Source organism: Carassius gibelio, chromosome B10, assembly GCF_023724105.1.
Source record: "Carassius gibelio isolate Cgi1373 ecotype wild population from Czech Republic chromosome B10, carGib1.2-hapl.c, whole genome shotgun sequence".
Classification (NCBI taxonomy): domain Eukaryota; kingdom Metazoa; phylum Chordata; class Actinopteri; order Cypriniformes; family Cyprinidae; genus Carassius; species Carassius gibelio.
Window position 1 is genome coordinate 13,416,980 of NC_068405.1, and position 20,541 is coordinate 13,437,520.

Here is a 20,541-nt window from a genome sequence, read left to right on the forward strand (position 1 = left end):
CTGAGGAGCAAGATACAGTGAGGGTGAGGAGGACATTTTTACACTGATTTTTGCTAATTAGTTATATATATATATATATATATATATATATATATAAATTAATATTCTTAGCACTGCATGAATTTGTCCTTGTGTAATAGTGAAGTATCACAATGTGTATACACTGTCCTTGATTACTGCTTTACAGTGGGGAATAGATAAAGGCAAGTTGTTGCAGGTTCATCCATTAGATTTCTTGCCATTTACTTAAAAAATCAAAGAAATAATCTATTATTTTCATTATTAAATCATTTCCTTCTAATTTTTCCATGTTTCATCAGATGGCCTCACAATGTCCTGTCAAAAGGTATAATAGCAATGATGTAAGAATTAGAAAACATAGGACTGTGAAAACTGTCAGATATAAATGTGACTCAGCTCAGTTTGTTGTCCATGATGAGGAGAATACATATATGTAGGTTTTACTGCCCTTCTACCCCCAGGGGCCCAGTAGCACCCCCCGGAAGAGCCCAAAACTGTACTTTTCAAATGGCTGTAAATCAGAGTCCAATTAACATATCAAAGAGGAAATGGGCAGGATTATTACTTATGCTATGCTGATAAAATAATGTTGAGCTCAGTTTTCAGAAATAAATGGAAAGCTGGCATAAAGGCATTTTACATATTGCTCACTGTAAAATACCACATTTCAGCCTGCCTCTCAAATATATCATGGAGGTTTGCACAATGAACATATTTAGATGTCCAGTTTTCCTTAAAATAAATAATTTATTTCGTTTCGTTAATAAAAAGTTTTAAACTTCATTACCCACAAGCCTCCGTCGTTCTACCTATGGAAAGGCAACACTAGGGGGCTGTTTTTTGTAGTTTATTGAAGTTATGCTTAGGGTTAGGAATAGGATCTCGCTAAAGATGTCATTTTTCTCAAGACAGCAACACTTCATTGTTGACTTAATATATTACTAATGTGATGATAGCAGCAAAACATACTTTTCAACATGATGCGCTGTTTAATATGGGTTAAAAGATAGTCCAACCACAGACTGTCCTGAAAATTCATAGCCAATGACATCAAAGCTGAGCAGCGGTGTCACACTTCCTCATCCATTTATGACCGATGTCTTTCGTTTTTCGGCTGAAGGGATAGATTTGGTTAACAATAGATTAAGCTTGCTACTTATTAGATTATGTTTTATTAACGTCTTCACCTTCCTCCGTTGTTCAACTTGAAAAAAAATTGGGCAATATTGATGTGCACATGCCCAATATGTCTTAAATATAAGACACATTTTTAAGATTTTTATTTATTTTTTGACCAAAGACAAATATATTTACTAATCAAATGATGTGCTTCTAAAATTTACATTGTATATTACATTGTGTTTTAAAGTTAAAATTGTTCACATTTGTGTTTCTGTGATTTACCATTCTCTACCATTGGAACTCTAGGAATAAAAACAGAAATTATAAATGAATGAATGAATGAATGAACAAATAAATACATAAAGCATAATGAACATGCATATTTTTGTAAGGATCTTCCATTATTTATTGATATGTCAAACTCATTTAAAGACAACATGCCCAAATTACTACACTGCATCCTCTGTCACCAAGCTCGTTTTTGCCACCATAAAGAATAAAAAGGCAGTTATGTTGTAAACATTAACTATTTTCAGTATGCAAATGAAAATGCTTTTATTAAAATACAAAACAGTAAATACAGTATGTCTTTCAGAGAACACTGGAAAAAGATAAATTATTTTAAAAATTAAATTGACCAAAATGTTATACAACACAATGTAAATGTTTCAAACTCACAAAAAACACCATGAAGACATAAATGTCAAGTGTGCAATATCATCTATAAAACTCTATCAGCACAGCATCAAATAAACACTGATTGTCTGAACAATGAAAGACAGAGAAAGTGTTCAGGAAAACAAACACCTGCTAGCTTTGACATAACATCATGATTTCACTTCATGACTGGAGCTAGGGGATGACTGTGTATGAATATCTCCTTTACTAAAACTCTTAATTAAAGTCTAAAAAGTTTACTGTATGAAGCTTGAAAAAGAGAACAAAATGCTTTATCAATACGAAAAATACTATGTTTAACTATTGTTTTCATCACTGCTTCTGTAATGTATTCATTATGAGCTTATAATTAAAACAAAGTTACATCTTCTGCAAAAATCAAACCACTGCAAAGTCTAATCACTGATCCAGGGACCATTTCTGTGTGTGCGGGGGAAAAAGAGTTAACGAGGTGAGTCCTTGTGCATGATGGAGAACTAGCATTATCTGCAAAAAATCCTGTAAGACAGAAGGAAGGAAATATTATTAATTACGTGCAACTTGTACATTACACCTCTGTAAAGATGCGGTATAATTAAATGTTAAATGCATCCATTATTGAAAGCAAGTAATTAATAGCAAGCTATAGTCATATGAATTCTTTTGATAGTGTCAGATGAGACCGTCCTGGGGCTTGTACAATATCATACAAGTGTTAAACTGGATTATTAAGACTGTGATGTGCGACTGTGTTTAGGGATCATTTTTAAGACTTTGACCCCGTCCAGATACCCACACTTGCAGTCTTGGCCACTTGAGAGTGTGTGTACGTGACAGTGTGTGAACGAGACTTTGCCCGGTCTTAATAATGCCAAAGCACAGCGTCCTTAACACACACTAAACCTCTCCAATACTGCTCCGGAGCGCTATACAAAGCTTAGTGTATCCCGTCATGCATCATGTTTTGGAATAAATCGTCAGACTTTTTGCTGAGATCTCACAAGAGGTCACGGAAAGCTGTCCAATGTACATTATGTGAAATATTGATAATTAGATATTAAAAATCTCTGTAAACACATAAGTGTCCCATAAGGCAGTGGCTCCCAATCCTGGTCCTGGAGAAGCCCAACACTGCACATTTGAGATGTCTCCCTGATCAAACACACCTGATTCAACTCATCAGCTCATCAGTGAAGACTCCAAGACCTCAAAAGTGTGTTTGTCAGATCAGAGAGACACCAAAACCATGCAGTGCTGGGGTTCTCCAGGACCAGGATTGGGAAACACAGTCATCAGGTCATGAAAAGTTCGACACACACTTGTGGTCATCATGCTCTCTTGAACACTAGGCCAAATACAGGAAAGACGTCAAATAAGTAATCAAGTGGTCAAGTGCAAAGATGGCAAGTGTGGGTATTTGGACAGTGCAACAGTTTAAGAAACAACAAATGCTGTACAATCAATAACAGCAGGAATGTTTGATAAAAGGGACAAACTATCACAGACTTACTGCTGCAAATATCTGCCTCCGCAGCTTTCTGTCTTCTCCATTTCTGAAGGAATAGCTCTCCAGAAACACCACTGGGCTTCCTTTACGTCTTTTCAGCTAAAAATATACAAAAAAATAAAAAAAGGGGAGAGAAAATAAAATTGAATTATATACAGAATGTCAATAATGATCTGTGAGCAAAATATTTAGATATAATAAATATATATAAATATATATTTAAATATAAACTGATATCAATGAACTGCAAAATGGAAAAATGCATGTTTTATTATTTATTTTTAATTTGATTTTTTTTTTTTTTTTTTTTGGATTTACATTAAAAGGTATTAAAAGCATGGTACAGAACATATGATTACTGTGATATCTGTCATATAAAAGCACATAAAAACACTAACATTACAGTGATACAAACAGCTGGTTTGGTGATTATTGTATTGTTGTATTGATTATTAATATACCATAGTAAAACTACAGTTACAGTTACTAATGTCCTGTTTACTGTGTTTTAACTTCACATTTCATGTATTACTATTGTAAGAGTCGTGATTACCATGATTTTACTACAAATACAACTTACATCATTGATCCTGAAATTAATAATAATATAAAACGGATCGAAGGTCTATGGCACGTCAGGTGACAGATATAGTTTAATCACACTAATTAGCAGCTGTGTTCATTTATTTAAACGCAATGAAACTCAAAGACAGCCGCGGATGACCGATATAATACAGCGATTAAACATATGGCACTAATCTGATGAATAAATAAGACAGAATACATTTATAAAAGGCATTAAAAGAGCGTATTTAGGACTACTCACCCAAACTGTGGAACTGATAGCAAGTATCGCGATGTGTGCTGAATGAGACTTCTTGAACGTGATTTCATAGCGATAAACATCTCATGTCCTCGTCGTGTCGAATTCTGACGCCAAAAGTTTCCCACTGAAAGCAATGAAGGTCGTAGTGCTTCGATATTCGACGCCAAGAGGCACATTTGGCGTCATAAATGTGACGCTAGGGGCGCTTGAGCATGCTTCGGTTTTTGACGCCTTTGGAGTGAGAATGGGTTGTTAGTGAATTTCACTCTCAGTGTTCATGTCTTTTCCAACTTCATGTCCAGATGGTTGGTCACATACGTGCATTAAGCATGAAACGTGCATGAGACAACTTTGATGTGATGTTCAAAGCTTTCTGCTTCAGTGCTACTTGAATAACTGTCAGGCAGAGAGAAGAAAAGACAGAATGTGTAGCAAGAGGGAACAACAAAAAAGAAATATTGTGTAAAAAAAAGATCAATGATTGAATGTGAAATATGTAATCTAACCAGAATGATGAAGCCAGTTAGTAGCTGAATTAAATTATACAGATCATGTTGTGGTATTACACCAAAAATGTTAAAATTATTGCTAATAGGCTACTTTTTTTTTATTTTTTATTAACAAGTCATGTAGTGGTTATTTTCGTAGCTACAAGTAAATGTATTTATTTATTGTAGCGCACATATTTCAGGTCACGCCATGTGATTGACTTTATGATTAGGAAAACATTTACATTTTGTGTTATTATTATTTAACTTTGTTTTTTTTTTTTCAATTACTTTTTAGTTTAGTTTTAGTTATTTAAAACCAATTATATTTATCCGATTCTTTCTAAATGTTGTAGTAATTTATTATTTCACTTCGTTTTAACCATTGTTTGTAGTTTAGTGTCATTTTAGTTTTCTTTTTTTAATGAAAATGCTTTTCATAAATATTCTTTTTGTTTTTTTGTTTTATAATAACAACTATTTGATCCAGCTTCTACAAACAGCAACCCAAGACAAACTCCACTCTGAGGGAGCACTGCTAGCATTTTGGCGGGATTCATGCTTTTTGCCATAATATTTTATTCTCTTTTTGGTTAGATCCTCTTTCTTTACCGTTTGTGTTTCCTTCACCTTTCTCTTGTGCCTCTGTTCCTCACAAACAAAGCATCTCAACGTATCCTTCACGCTCTGCCTCAGTGCTCAGTTGTTTCCTCCGAGAGAGTAGTTGTTGCTGGAAACTTTAAGTTGAAGTTGTTGTTTTTCTATTCTTTTTTTTCTTTCTTTCCTCTAAGCCGATGTCTGTTTTGACCCATTGCTGTCGTTGTGTCTCAGAGTGAAGCTCTTAGCTGTCAAACGCAGGAGTGGGAACATCTGATACCTGTTCTGAGCTCACGGATCACATATTCTGTCAGTGGAGTCAGCCTGCAGTCCCTGTGTAGAGTCGACCAATAGGAAAGGGACCACTTTGTGTCAGTTCGTGTTGTCAGGAAGAGATCTTAAAGTTCCTGTTTAAAAACTGTGTCTGCTCTCCTGTCTGGTCCTTCCCTCCAACCTTCTCACCTCCTTTGGCAGACGGAAAGGTGTGACAGTGTCTTCAATAAAAGAGAAAGCCAGAAAACACGTTCCCTGCTTCTGCACACACGCATAAATCATAAGGACACATGTACCGAGACCATTCAGGGTGTGCTGGGTATATGCAACAAAAAAAATATATAGTGAGATTTCAAGGATTAATTGCCCCAAAAGTGAATATTTTATTGTATGTACAGTATTTACCCTCATGTTGTTCTAAACCCAAAAAGTAAATCATAAATGCTGGCAGCCAAATAGATGAGAGAAGTAGTGATGTTCAATTTGTGAATGAATCATTCTTTTGAGTCTAATCTATTCATTGAATTGTTTGATGTTCACAAAACCAGTCACGTTGACTCATTTGGACTCTTTCAGTTTACTGACTCAGTGAATTATGACTTAAAGTTAATTCTCTTATACCTGGTTCACAAAACTGGCAACCCATTCTCACTCCAAAGGCGTCAAAAACCGAAGCATGGTCAAGCGCCCCTAGCGTCACTTTTATGACGCCAAATGTGCCTCTCGGCGTCGAATATCGAAGCACTACGACCTTCATTGCTTTCAATGGGAAACTTTTGGCGTCAGAATTCGACACGAGGACATGAGATGTTTATCGCTATGAAATCACGTTCAAGAAGTCTCATTCAGCACACATCGCGATACTTGCTATCAGTGACAGTTCCACAGTTTGGGTGAGTAGTCGTATATACGCTCTTTTAATGCCTTTTATAAAATGTATTCTGTCTTATTTATTAATCAAATTAGTGCCATATGTTTAATCGCTGTATTATATCGGTCATCCGCGGCTGTCTTTGAGTTTCATTGCGTTTAAATAAATGAACACAGCTGCTAATTAGTCTGATTAAACTCTATCTGTCACGTGACGTGCCATAGACCTTCGATCCGTTTTATATTATTATTAATTTCAGGATCAATGATGTAAGTTGTATTTGTAGTAAAATCATGGTAATCACGACACTTACAATAGTAATAAATGAAATGTGAAGTTAAAACACAGTAAACAGGACATTAGTAACTGTAACTGTAGTTTTACTATGGTATATTAATAATCAATACAACAATACAATAATCACCAAACCAGCTATGTTTGTATCACTGTAATGTTAGTGTTTTTATGTGCTTTTATATGACAGATATCACAGTAATCATATGTTCTGTACCATGCTTTTAATACCTTTTAATGTAAATCCAAAAAAAAAAAAATCCAATTAAAAATAAATAATAAAACATGCATTTTTCCATCTTGCAGTTCTTTCATATCAGTTTATATATATATATATATATATATATATATATATATATATATATATATATATATATATATATATATATATATTATATCTAAATATTTTGCTCACAGATCATTATTAACATTCTGTATATAATTCAATTTTATTTACTCTCCCCTTTTTATTATTTTTATTTTTATTTTTAGCTGAAAAGACATAAAGGCAGTCAGCCCAGTGGTGTTTCTGGAGAGGGATTCCTTCAGAAATGGAGAAGACAGAAAGCTGCGGAGGCAGATATTTGCAGCAGTAAGTCTGTGATAGTTTGTCCCTTTTATCAAACATTCCTGCTGTTATAAATTGTACAGCATTTGTTGTTTCTTAAACTGTTGCACTGTCCAAATACCCACACTTGCCATCTTTGCACTTGACCACTTGATTACTTATTTGAAGTCTTTCCTGTATTTGGCCTAGTGTTCGAGTGAGCATGATAACCACAAGTGTGTGTCGAACTTTTCATGACCTGATGACTGTGTTTCCCAATCCTGATCCTGGAGAACCCCAGCACTGCACGGTTTTGGTGTCTCTCTTATCTGCCTTGGAGTCTTCACTGATGAGCTGATGAGTTGAATCAGGTGTGTTTGATCAGGGAGACATCTCAAATGTGCAGTGTTGGGGTTCTCCAGGACCAGGATTGGGAGCCACTGCCTTATGGGACACTTATGTGTTTACAGAGATTTTTAATAACTAATTATCAATATTTCACATACTGTACATTGGACAGCTTCCCATGACCTCTTGTGAGATCTCGGCAAAAAGTCTGACGATTTATTCCAAAACATGATGCATGATGGGATACACTAAGCTTTGTATAGCGCTCCGGAGCAGTATTGGAGAGGTTTAGTGTGTGTTAAGGACGCTGTGCTTTGGCATTATTAAGACCGGGGACAGTCTCGTTCACACACTGTCACGTACACACACTCTCAAGTTTTTACAGAGGCTGCTTTTATGGTCTAAACAAAACACAGTGTAATGTATAAGTTGAATGTAATTTAATATTTCCTTCCTTTCTGTCTTACAGGATTGTTTGAGGATAACGCTGTAGCTCCATCATGCACAAGGACTCACCTCGTTTACTCTTTATCACCCACACACACAGAAATGGTCCCTGGATCAGTGATTAGACTTTGCAGTGGTTTGATTTTTGCAGAAGATGTAACTTTGTTTTAATTATAAGCTCATAATGAATACATTACAGAACCAGTGATGAAAACAATAGTTAAAAAAAGCGCTCCATATTAAAAATATATTGCACACTTGACATGCATGTCTTCATGGTGTTTTTTTGTGAGTTTGAAACATTTACATTGTGTTGTATAACATTTTGGTCACAACACTTTTTCCAGTGTTCTCTGAAAGACATACTGTATTTACTGTTTTGTTTTTTAATGAAAGCATTTTCATTTGCATACTGAAAATAGTTAATGTTTACAACATAACTGCCTTTTTATTCTTTATGGTGGCAAAAACGAGCTTGGTGACAGAGGATGCAGTGTAGTAATTTGGGCATGTTGTCTTTAAATGAGTTTGACATATAAATAAATAATGGAAGATCCTTACAAAAATATGCATGTTTATTATGCTTTATGTATTTATTTGTTCATTCATTCATTCATTTATAATTTCAGTTTTTATTCCTAGAGTTCAAATGGTAGAGAATGGTAAATCACAGAAACACAAATGTGAACAATTTTAACTTTAAAACACAATGTAATATACAATGTAAATTTTAGAAGCACATCATTTGATTAGTAAATATATTTGTCTTTGGTCAAAAAAAAAAAATACAAATCTTAAAAATGTGTCTTATATTTATTATAGAGGAATCTGTCTGTTGGATACAACTGCGACTGCTGGGCATGTGCACATCAATATTGCCCAATGTTTGTCAAGCTGAACAACGGAGGAAGGTGAAGACGTTAATAAAACCGAATCTAATAAGTAGCAAGCTTAATCTATTGTTAACCAAATCTATCCCTTCAGCCGAAAAACGAAAGACGTCGGTCATACATGGATAAGGAAGTGTGTCGCTGCTGCTCAGCTTTGATGTCATTGGCTATGAATTTTCAGGACAGTCTGTGGTTGGACTATCTTTTAACCCATATTAAACAGCGCATCATGTAAAAAAGTATGTTTTGTTGCTATCATCACATTAGTAATATATTAAGTCAACAATGAAGTGTTGCTATCTTGACAAAAATGACATCTTTAGCGAGATCCTAATCCTAACCCTAAGCATAACTTCAATGAACTACAAAAAACAGCCCCCTAGTGTTGCCTTTGCATAGATAGAACGACGGAGGCTTGTGGGTAATGTAGTTTAAAACTTTTTATTAACGAAACGAAATAAATTATTTATTTTAAGGAAAACTGGATATCTAAATATGTTTATTGTGCAAACCTGTATGATATATTTGAGAGGCAGGCTGAAATGTGGTATTTTACAGTGAGCAATATTTAAAATGCCTTTATGTCAGCTTTCCATTTATTTCTGAAAACTGAGCTCAACATTATTTTATCAGCATAGCATAAGTAATAATCCTGCCCATTTTCTCTTTGATATGTTAATTGGACTCTGATTTACAGCCATTTGAAATGTACAGTTTTGGGCTCTTCCGGGGGGTGCTACTGGGCCCCTGGGGGTAGAAGGGCAGTAAAACCTACATATATGTATTCTACTCATCATGGACAACAAACTGAGCTGAGTCACATTTATATCTGACAGTTTTCACAGTCCTCTGTTTTCTATTCTATTCATCATGACTATTATACCTTTTGACAGGACATTGTGAGGCCATCTGATGAAACATTGAAAAATTAGAAAGAAATGATTTAATAATGAAAATAATAGATTATTTATTTGATTTTTGAAGTATATGGCAAGAAATATAATGGATGAACCTGCAACAACTTGCCTTTATCTATTCCCCACCTGTAAAGCAGTAATCAAGGACAATGTATACACATTGTGATACTTCACTATTACACAAGGACAAATTCATGCAGTGCTAAGAATATTAATTTATATATATATATATATATATATATATATATATATATATAACTATTTAGCAAAAATCAGTGTAAAAATGTCCTCCTCACCCCCGTATCTTGCTCCTCAGGTGCTGGACATCATGTGTGTGCTCTTGGTTTTAATGCAGTACAAGATCCCATTGATCATTCCTGCTACATTCTCAGTTATCCCTCAAGTGCTTGTAACAATAAAGCCCATGGCACCATCTTGTAATGCAGAATAGTTAATCTCGTAACTCCCTTTATTTCACAAAAAAATTTGCATATTTGTTACTAAAATATAAAAAAATTACTTTCTGGTGTACTGGTTAATCTGATCAAAAATGTTTATGTCTTAAATAAAAAAATAATCCCAATAATTAATATGTAGTTTTTCCAAGTCTAAAATAAACACATATCAGCCTACCTAGTAAAATTATGTATTTAACAAGAATCTTCAGAACACAATATTCACCATTTTCATTTTATTGAAGCATAGACTATAAAGTTGATAAAGTAGCATCAAGACGAATAAGATTCAATGAAAATAATTATCATCAAAAATACATTAACCTCATATATAAATCAGTTCACACAGATGAGTGATGAAATGTCCTTAAAAGTCACACAGTCCCATCCAGTCAACTGTGATACAGATCATGTGATACATATAAGACATGAGATACTGTTCCAGAAAATAATGATTCCCATCATCACATCTAAACTGGTTTCATCTCCCCATCATGATCTTCTTCTCTCGTGTCTGGAAACAGTTTGTGGTTGATATCCAGCACTGATGTGGTGTAGCTTGTTCTCAGCCCAGAGGATCTCTCAGTCCTAACATCCCAGACCTGGTCAAAGTGAAACAAACAATCCAGATGAAGTTGTTTAATGGACAGAGAGCTCAGCTTATGTTCTGTGTGATTTTAGCAGTGTGAGCAACTATGACCCTTGTAGTACTGTACACTTACCATTCTTCAAGCTGCTTTAAGACCTTTTGAGAAGCTTTTTCTCTGAAGACAATTTAGCACATCCTCTTCTTTCACTCCTTTCAAGAGCATCACTTGGTCAAAACCCCTCATTTGGCTGATGAGATCATCTGTACAAATTAAAATACTGCAATAAAAATTAAAGAATTAAGAAAAAGTTACAGAGGCAAAGGTCTTGCTCATGAGACTGCGTTAGCACGTGTAGTTCTCATAGACTCTAGAATTCATCTATTGTTGCAGTAAATGTGTTTTCTTCCTCTAGAATCTTTCTCCAAAGTTCCTGACTTCTCTCACAAATGTATTTTAGTCTGTGCAGTGTAAGGCCTGGCTTCAAACCAATCCACTATCAATTCACAATTTATAACATAACATTTAGAAAACAATGAAATAATGTACATTGGTGTTTATATCAACTAAACCAATTTCATGATACTTGTCTACTTTTAAAACAGGTGGTGTGTTTTTAAAAACATAATATTAAAAATGTCCAGTCACACTTTGCTAACATGCTGTAATTGTAATAGTAAAAAAAGAAATCAAGGCTGACATGACCAGTTCTGTGAGAGATCATCATAAAATGTTGTATAACACAGCATTGCTTCAACACACACATACCAGAGGACTTCTGTTTGTTTGAGCACAAGATGGCCATCTTCATTTCTCATCCTGAGCAAATCATTTCCTTGGTCTTCCTTCTCTTCTGTGAAACAAGATAATCTCTACTTACTCTGTGTGCAAATAATATTGCTCATTAAACATAATTAAGTTAATTTAAAGTAAGATTCAGACCAGAGCATTTGAGGAGTAAATAAAAAAAATATTCTAAACAAATGTACCTGGGAAGAGCTGATCATGGCAAGATTCGCTGAGACTCAGTAATAGCTCTTTTAGTTTTTAGGAAGGTTTGTGAGGGTTGGCTCTTGAGTGAGTTGTTGAGCTTGATATTTTAGACCTGAAAAAGAAGAACAGCATTAGGATTATCTGCAAAAAATCCTGTAAGACAGAAAGAAGGAAATATTATTAATTACGTGCAACTTGTACATTACACCTCTGTAAAGATGCTGTATAATTAAAAGTTAAATGCATCCATTATTGAAAGCAAGTAATTAATAGCAAGCTATAGTCATATGAATTCTTTGATAGTGTCAGATGAGACAGTCCTGGGGCTTGTACAATATCATACAAGTGTTAAACTGGATTATTAAGACTGTGATGTGTTTAGGGATCATTTTTAAGACTTTGACCCTGTCCAGATACCCACACTTGCAGTCTTGGCCACTTGAGAGTGTGTGTACGTGACAGTGTGTGAACGAGACTGTCTTAATAATGCCAAAGCACAGCGTCCTTAACACACACTAAACCTCTCCAATACTGCTCCGGAGCGCTATACAAAGCTTAGTGTATCCCATCATGCATCATGTTTTGGAATAAATCGTCAGACTTTTTGCCGAGATCTCACAAGAGGTCATGGGAAGCTGTCCAATGTACAGTATGTGAAATATTGATAATTAGTTATTAAAAATCTCTGTAAACACATAAGTGTCCCATAAGGCAGTGGCTCCCAATCCTGGTCCTGGAGAACCCCAACACTGCACATTTGAGATGTCTCCCTGATCAAACACACCTGATTCAACTCATCAGCTCATCAGTGAAGACTCCAAGGCAGATAAGAGAGACACCAAAACCGTGCAGTGCTGGGGTTCTCCAGGATCAGGATTGGGAAACACAGTCATCAGGTCATGAAAAGTTCGACACACACTTGTGGTTATCATGCTCACTCGAACACTAGGCCAAATACAGGAAAGACTTCAAATAAGTAATCAAGTGGTCAAGTGCAAAGATGGCAAGTGTGGGTATTTGGACAGTGCAACAGTTTAAGAAACAACAAATGCTGTACAAATTATAACAGCAGGAATGTTTGATAAAAGGGACAAACTATCACAGACTTACTGCTGCATATATCTGCCTCCGCAGCTTTCTGTCTTCTCCATTTCTGAAGGAATCCCTCTCCAGAAACACCACTGGGCTGACTGCCTTTATGTCTTTTCAGCTAAAAATAAAAATAAAAATAATAAAAAGGGGAGAGTAAATAAAATTGAATTATATACAGAATGTTAATAATGATCTGTGAGCAAAATATTTAGATATAATATTATATATATATATATATATATATATATATATAAACTGATATGAAAGAACTGCAAGATGGAAAAATGCATGTTTTATTATTTATTTTTAATTTGATTTTTTTTTTTTTTTTTTGGATTTACATTAAAAGGTATTAAAAGCATGGTACAGAACATATGATTACTGTGATATCTGTCATATAAAAGCACATAAAAACACTAACATTACAGTGATACAAACATAGCTGGTTTGGTGATTATTGTATTGTTGTATTGATTATTAATATACCATAGTAAATCTACAGTTACAGTTACTAATGTCCTGTTTACTGTGTTTTAACTTCACATTTCATTTATTACTATTGTAAGTGTCGTGATTACCATGATTTTACTACAAATACAACTTACATCATTGATCCTGAAATTAATAATAATATAAAACGGATCGAAGGTCTATGGCACGTCACGTGACAGATAGAGTTTAATCAGACTAATTAGCAGCTGTGTTCATTTATTTAAACGCAATGAAACTCAAAGACAGCCGCGGATGACCGATATAATACAGCGATTAAACATATGGCACTAATTTGATTAATAAATAAGACAGAATACATTTTATAAAAGGCATTAAAAGAGCGTATATACGACTACTCACCCAAACTGTGGAACTGTCACTGATAGCAAGTATCGCGATGTGTGCTGAATGAGACTTCTTGAACGTGATTTCATAGCGATAAACATCTCATGTCCTCGTGTCGAATTCTGACGCCAAAAGTTTCCCATTGAAAGCAATGAAGGTCGTAGTGCTTCGATATTCGACGCCGAGAGGCACATTTGGCGTCATAAAAGTGACGCTAGGGGCGCTTGACCATGCTTCGGTTTTTGACGCCTTTGGAGTGAGAATGGGTTGAAACTGGCCAGTCGCCGTGATTTTGGCAAGTAAGACAAGTTCAAGGATCAACATCTTTTGTTGATCTTGGATCAACATAACTGTCTAAAAATATAGACTTATTCCAATCTCTAACCCTAGCCATAATTTATTCCTAAAATCAGTTTTAGATGATAGCTGATTAACAAACGTGTACCTTGATTGTAAGCCTACAGATATTTCCTGAAAAGTTATCCCTCAATTCTGATTGATTGATTGATTGATTGATTTATTTATTGATTGGTTGATTGATTGATTAATTGATTAATAGGAATGTTGTCCCAGGATCAACAAGCAAATGTCTGCTTTATTGTCAATTCTTCCACATGTACAGTACATACATACAGAGAATCAAAATTGCGTTACTCTCAGACCCCCGGTGCATACTGATAACATTAACAGTAGAGCCTAAAATGACATATGATAAAATTAAAAATAACGTTAAATAAAGCAGTGCAAGGCACATGGCATCATGTTCACAATACAAAAGAACCATAATCAGTCCTTTATAGGAAGTGTAAATGTCTCATAGTCTGTAAAACTTTAGCATGATGTAAAAAAATATATATATTGGAGTTTGTTACTTTATTTGATTAGTGTTAATTTAATATATTAAACTGGATAAATTGTTACACCTTTTAGATTTTGTGTGGTGTCTTGATTTACTTTTGATAAAAACAAAGGTTTATTATTGTATGTTCGTTTGGCATTTCATTTATTGTATACCCTTTAAATTCACTTATTGAAAGAACAGCAGCAGCAGCAACAGTATGGTGTAACATTTATTTGAAACATGTATTTGGTACTTGCCACCACTGATGCAGTTCAACTCACTAAGAGAATCTCGGTCTGTTTGTCTCTTTTGGTTTACAAAACTTGTCTGAATGATTCATTTACAAATCAAACTGACCATTTCTTAAGTTCAACTCACCGTCTAAATTGATTATGACTTCAGAAGACCAGGAATATTTTATGATAATCAAATGGTCCTTTTGTCCCCATTCAATGAAATTGCATAAAAAGAGCAACCAGCACAGTCTTCATTTTTGGGTGAGCTGTCCCTTTAAAACATCATTACACTGAAAAGCAAAAGGCTTACATACTGTATGAGTACTTTTTAATTTTATACAGATGATTGCAAAAATAGCATCTTCCGGCTCAGTTATTGCTAGCTATCCTAATCTGTGTTTGATGATCTGACTCTCAGTGGTTCAAACACCAGTGGGCCACGTCCCAATGTGCTCCTCTTACTCCTCTCTCCCAAAACTGCTCATATCTCAGCCTTGGTACCTAATCGGAAGTCCTCAAGGAATGGGAGTGCAACTAGAAAAATGCACCAGATGTCTTATTGCAAAGCAGTCAAACTGCCTCTGGCCAACTTCAGACTTCTTCTAATTGAGAGTTGTGCTGTGATCCGCAGGCCGTGTGGGGAAACAGAGTCCTGGGAGTGTGACCTGTGAAAACTCCCAACTCCAGTTTTCTATGTACATATCTATACTTCATGTCTGTATGTTCACAAACATGAAGCTTATTCCTGGGGCCCCACTTATGCTGTTTCACCAATTATTGATTATAGCTGTGAGACATGATGCATATTGGTGCAGATTCTCCCTCAAAGTCTTCTCTTAATACACTGCTTACACGCCTTGAAGAGAATATCGATCTCAAAGCCTAAAGCACCTTTTAAAATGATAATTGATGATAAGGAGTGAATGATTAGCTAGTTCATGGTTCTTCTCTTAGTGTTGTCTTTGTATCGCAGCAGCTTCCTCATTAAGCTGGTTTTATTGACTTATTCCTGATCGATAGTTTGGCAGTCCTTTGGTCAGATTAGCACTTTGAAAGTGAAATAGTTTTCCTTTTTTATTAAGAATAAACTGTGTAGATGGTTAAAGAGAACTGGTTATATAGTTATTTTTTACATGATTTTTCTTTTGGATATGATATTATTTAGTTGCAGAACATCTTTGCATGAAAGCTGGATTCCATCACTGAAACAAAACAAATGAAAAAGTTATTCCAGACTTCACATCTCACATTTCTTTTTCATAATAAAATGTGATTTTTTTTTTTTTTTAGCTAATTATCACTCATAGTAATCTAATAATTCCACTTTACATTGTACAATTATATTGTACAGTTTCAAATTTGTAATTGTATCATTCTATTTTACACATTTTCCTCTCATTTCAAAATTGTGTCTGTACTGTATTTATTTATTTTGAAAACCATATTTCCCATGTTACAAAAACAGGATTCTTCCATCTAAGAAACATTGCCAAGCTACAAAATATGTTACCTCTTTCTGATGCAGAAAAGCTAGTTCATGCATTTATGACCTCTAAACTGGACTATTGGTGGTTGTCCTGCATCTTCAATAAACAAGCTACAGGTAGTCCAAAATGCAGAGGCTAGAGTTCTTACCAGAGGTGCGTTTCCCAAAACCATAGTTGCTAACTAAGTTAGTAACTTTGTTGGTTGCAATGCAATTTCCCAGCTAACATGTTAGCAACTATGGTTTTGGGAAACGCAACCCAGGTCAGGAAAATATGAGCACTGGCTACCTATTAAGTTCTGTATCAATTACAAATTATTATTACTTACCTATATGGCCCTAAATGGTTTAGCTCTTGCGTACCTAACTAGCCTTCTACCACGTTACAATCCATCACGCTCCCTAAGGTCTCAAAACGCTGGACATTTGGTAGTTCCTAGGATAGTAAAGTCCACTAAAGGAGGTAGAGCTTTTTCACATTTGGCTCCCAAACTCTGGAATAGCCTTCCTGATAATGTTCAGGGTTCAGACACACTCTCTCTGTTTAAATCTAGATTAAAAACCCATCTCTTTCACCAAGCATTCGAATAATACATCTCATAATTTGTGACTGCAGTTGTATCTGATCAAATGCGCATGCTTATTCTTTAGCTTGGGTTAAACTAATTCATTTTACTTTGTTGGAAAAGCAGCTTCGCTAATGATGTCTCTATTTGTTTCTCTGTTTTGCCACAGGATTTACATCTCATGGTAACTAGGATTTACACACACACACACACACACTCACACACACACACACACACACACACACACACACACACATATATATACATATATATATATATATATATATATATATATATATATATATATATATATATATATATATATATATATATATCTGTGGTGGTATTGTGCTATCATTTGGGAATAGCTCTGTATTTTGATATGTTCCGTGACATTGAACAATTGTCTTACCATGGTAATTATAAAATAACCCTCAAAGAATACCATGGTAGTACTATGGTTATAATAATAAAAAAAAAAAAATATGTAAACTGAGAAGACTGCTTTAAAAAACACACACTCATAGTTCAGACGTACTCCATCATCGATATCTGGAATGTGTGTGTGTGTGTGTTTGCTATGAATGTGTACACGCCTTTCTTGGAGTTAGTGAATTCATACTGTCGGGTGAAAAGGGCACATTGTTCCCTCTGGGGAAAGAAGCTGTTTACTAGAATTCTAGATCGCAGCAAAATGTTGTCTCTCTTCTCGCTGTGACACTACTTATATCCGTATGACCAGCGGCCGCTCTCCTCCCTGACCATCCCCCACCTATATCACATCCTCCCCTTTTCTATTTATCCCTCTGCCTTTTTGTAATTATCTCTCTCTGAGACCCAGAGGCGGTGTCATAGGAAATCCCAACTTCCAATTTGGCGTGAGATTGCATTTTGACATGGCTCATATTATATGGTTTCAATTTCACAGTAGGAATGAGAGGTTTGAAAGAGAGGGAGAGAGAAATTTGGGTCTGGGGGAGCCGGTCTTGATCTGTGTCGGGGGGCTGCAGGTGGGTAGACATATTGCACTGGCACTGGTCTTTTATTGATTTATTTATTTATATTCGCTTTCTGCTCTCCATTAGAGTATGTAATGTGAAAAGAGATACACAGAGGCGTACAGGGCAGAACGACAGAAATTATTCACAACAAATCAGAGTCTTTTTTTCTGTGCTTTGAGAGGGGGTCACACAGTCTTGCGTGGCTTTTTTCCCAGAAACTGAATGAACAGTCTGAGGGAGTCTGTAAAGTCAGCTGCTGTATGGCGCTCTGCATTTTCACTACACTCTGCCTCTACATTTATTCAGCTGTTAAAGCCATGGATGAATGGAGCTGGTTTTAAGGGCTATGTAAATACACTTCGCTGTGCAAAAGTATGAAGATTCTCCGACAGACTCTGAAACTCTAAAGTGTATCTCTCTCTCTCTCTCTCTCTAAGCACTATAAGTTATTTTTAAAGTAATAGTTGACACAAAAATTTTAATTGGTGCAAGCTGTTAGTAAATCTGGCCCTAAAACTCAGAAACTCAAAGGAAATTGTACACATGACAATATAAACATATCTGTGAACAATTGAAATATTTAATATTTACCTATTACAGTTCCAGACGCCATGTCTGAACATTTATCTGACTTTAATTTTGTAAGTCTGGGCTGTATCATGTGACATTTCAATCATTTGATATGTTAAATTTATTATGGTCTGCTGTGTTTGAAGTGGTTGTTCGTCAAAAGGTCAGAGTTTGTCTGATTAGGAAATGTCCTATTTTATATAACAGTTCTTTCTAGTCCATGAATCTGACTGGGTGAAAGGAGTGCAATATTTTGGTGATAACAGAGCTCCAAAAAATGTGTTTCTATGTTTTCAGAGATGTGAGCTCAAAGGCGTCAGCGGGCGTTCAGTGCTCATGAATCCACTAAGAGCAGCCTCACCTCCGCCAGTTCTTCTGTAATTTTGTTGCTGGCTCTGATGTCTCTATAGTGGTTAAAGATGAGATATAATTTGTTTTGGGTAAATCTAATGGGCAGCCTTTGGTCTCTTTAATCAATTATTTGTTTCACAGCAAATAGTTTAGGCTAAGTGCAAAATCTGCTTTATGTATCGTTAATGCTGTATGTAAGAGCAAATTGCCTAACAACTTTTAAGATGGCTGTTGTTGTTTATTAAATATCATTATTCAATAAATAACATTTTATATAAATAATAGTATAGTATAATATTTAATTATAGTATTTAGTATTGAAAAACGGTGTGTGTGTGTGTGTGTGATGACGATTAAAGTTACATTCTTTTGCAGCCAAAAAATGGACAGAGCATCGCTGTCATCAGAAATCCCCCTTACTAAATGAAAGGATTGTACGACAAAGATATATCTTTACTCAGCAGACAAAGAAACTGTTTTATTGTGAATTTGAGATTAATCTGATGAATTATTGCTGTATCAGATTGCAGGTAATCACACTCACGAAGTCCATCTCTCTCTCACAATACTCTACTCTAAATAATACAGTGAGCTTCTAATACAATAATACAATATTATTTCAATGAAGCAACTCAATGATATGAAGCCATATTGCACTGTTATGAGTGTCATATTGCTTGTACATAACACTAAATAATTTTTATCAATTTAGCAGAAAGACATCCTGAAATCTTCATTTTGAAAAAAAAATCTCCCTTTCTTGGGCCACTTTAAGAGGTGCTATGAGTTTCCCAAAAGTGTCTTGGAAATTCAGTAAACTAATACACTGTACATGTTAACACTGTAGTATAGGGACAAATTCTCACTATTAACTAGTTTCTTAATAGCATGCCTTTTATTAACATGATGGCTGTTTATTAGTTCTTATAAAGCACATATTCTGCATGAATATATTCAACATACCTAATCTTACCCAACTCCTAAACGTAACAATTACCTTACAATTAATAAGCAGCAAATTAGGAGTTTATTGAGGAAAAAGTCGTAGTTGATGGTTTGTTAAAAACAAGTCAAGAATTGGACCTTAAAATAAAGTGTGACCTACTAAATAAACTAAGAAAAAGAGTCATTGAAAAGAGCATGTTAGAGTAGTCACAGAAAGACTGGCAATCACTTTGAGGGGCTACAGAGTTCAAGAACAGAGTAAATGTTCACGAGTCAAACATATCAAGAGCTCTTCATAACACCTGTATAATAGGATCCCACAAAAGAAGCCACTCAAAAGAGCCATGTGGAAATATGCCTGTAGTTTGCTTCTAGTGTGACCCGGGCACAAACTGGATAGTCATGCTATTGATATTATAAATTTGTGTGTGTGTCATACAAAGGTAAGCAATTATGAATAATTCAATATGTTTATCTTCAGATTCCTGGGAAAAAGAGTCACACCCTTTCACGCAGAAAGAATATGGAAAATGGGAACTATACCTCTCTCCAAAAGTGGACAAATCTCCTGCCATCAAGCACCTGACCAAACTCAAGGTACTAAATACATCACACCATGGCATTGAATATGCAGTTTATTTCACTATAAACATCTAAAGTGCATCTCAAAAGCTATTGGCAGGTCATTAAAGGTCCCGTTTTACGCGCTTTTTTGAAGCTTTGATTGTGTTTACAATGAGCAATATAACATGTGTTCATGTTTCACGTGTAAAAAA

General features: G+C 35.1%; 1 protein-coding gene and 2 long non-coding RNA genes across 3 annotated transcripts in view; 2 read left to right on the top strand and 1 right to left on the bottom strand.

The window, feature by feature from the left end:
- gbe1a (glucan (1,4-alpha-), branching enzyme 1a) overlaps window positions 1-20,541 on the top strand; it is a 138,113-nt gene that overhangs the window by 17,226 nt on the left and 100,346 nt on the right. Inside the window, exon 3 of the mRNA XM_052566505.1 lies at window positions 20,247-20,362. Coding sequence (XP_052422465.1) covers window positions 20,247-20,362 — 116 coding nt within the window. The remainder of the gene's footprint in view (window positions 1-20,246; window positions 20,363-20,541) is intronic.
- Window positions 6,129-8,356, top strand: LOC127965818 (uncharacterized). Its single transcript, XR_008155490.1, has 3 exons — window positions 6,129-6,384; window positions 7,149-7,248; window positions 8,021-8,356. It is a non-coding gene; the product is annotated as an uncharacterized LOC127965818 (long non-coding RNA).
- LOC127965817 (uncharacterized) lies at window positions 10,989-13,935 on the bottom strand. Its single transcript, XR_008155489.1, has 5 exons — window positions 13,785-13,935; window positions 12,625-13,050; window positions 11,837-11,952; window positions 11,616-11,700; window positions 10,989-11,110 (listed from the first exon to the last, which is right to left on the bottom strand). It is a non-coding gene; the product is annotated as an uncharacterized LOC127965817 (long non-coding RNA).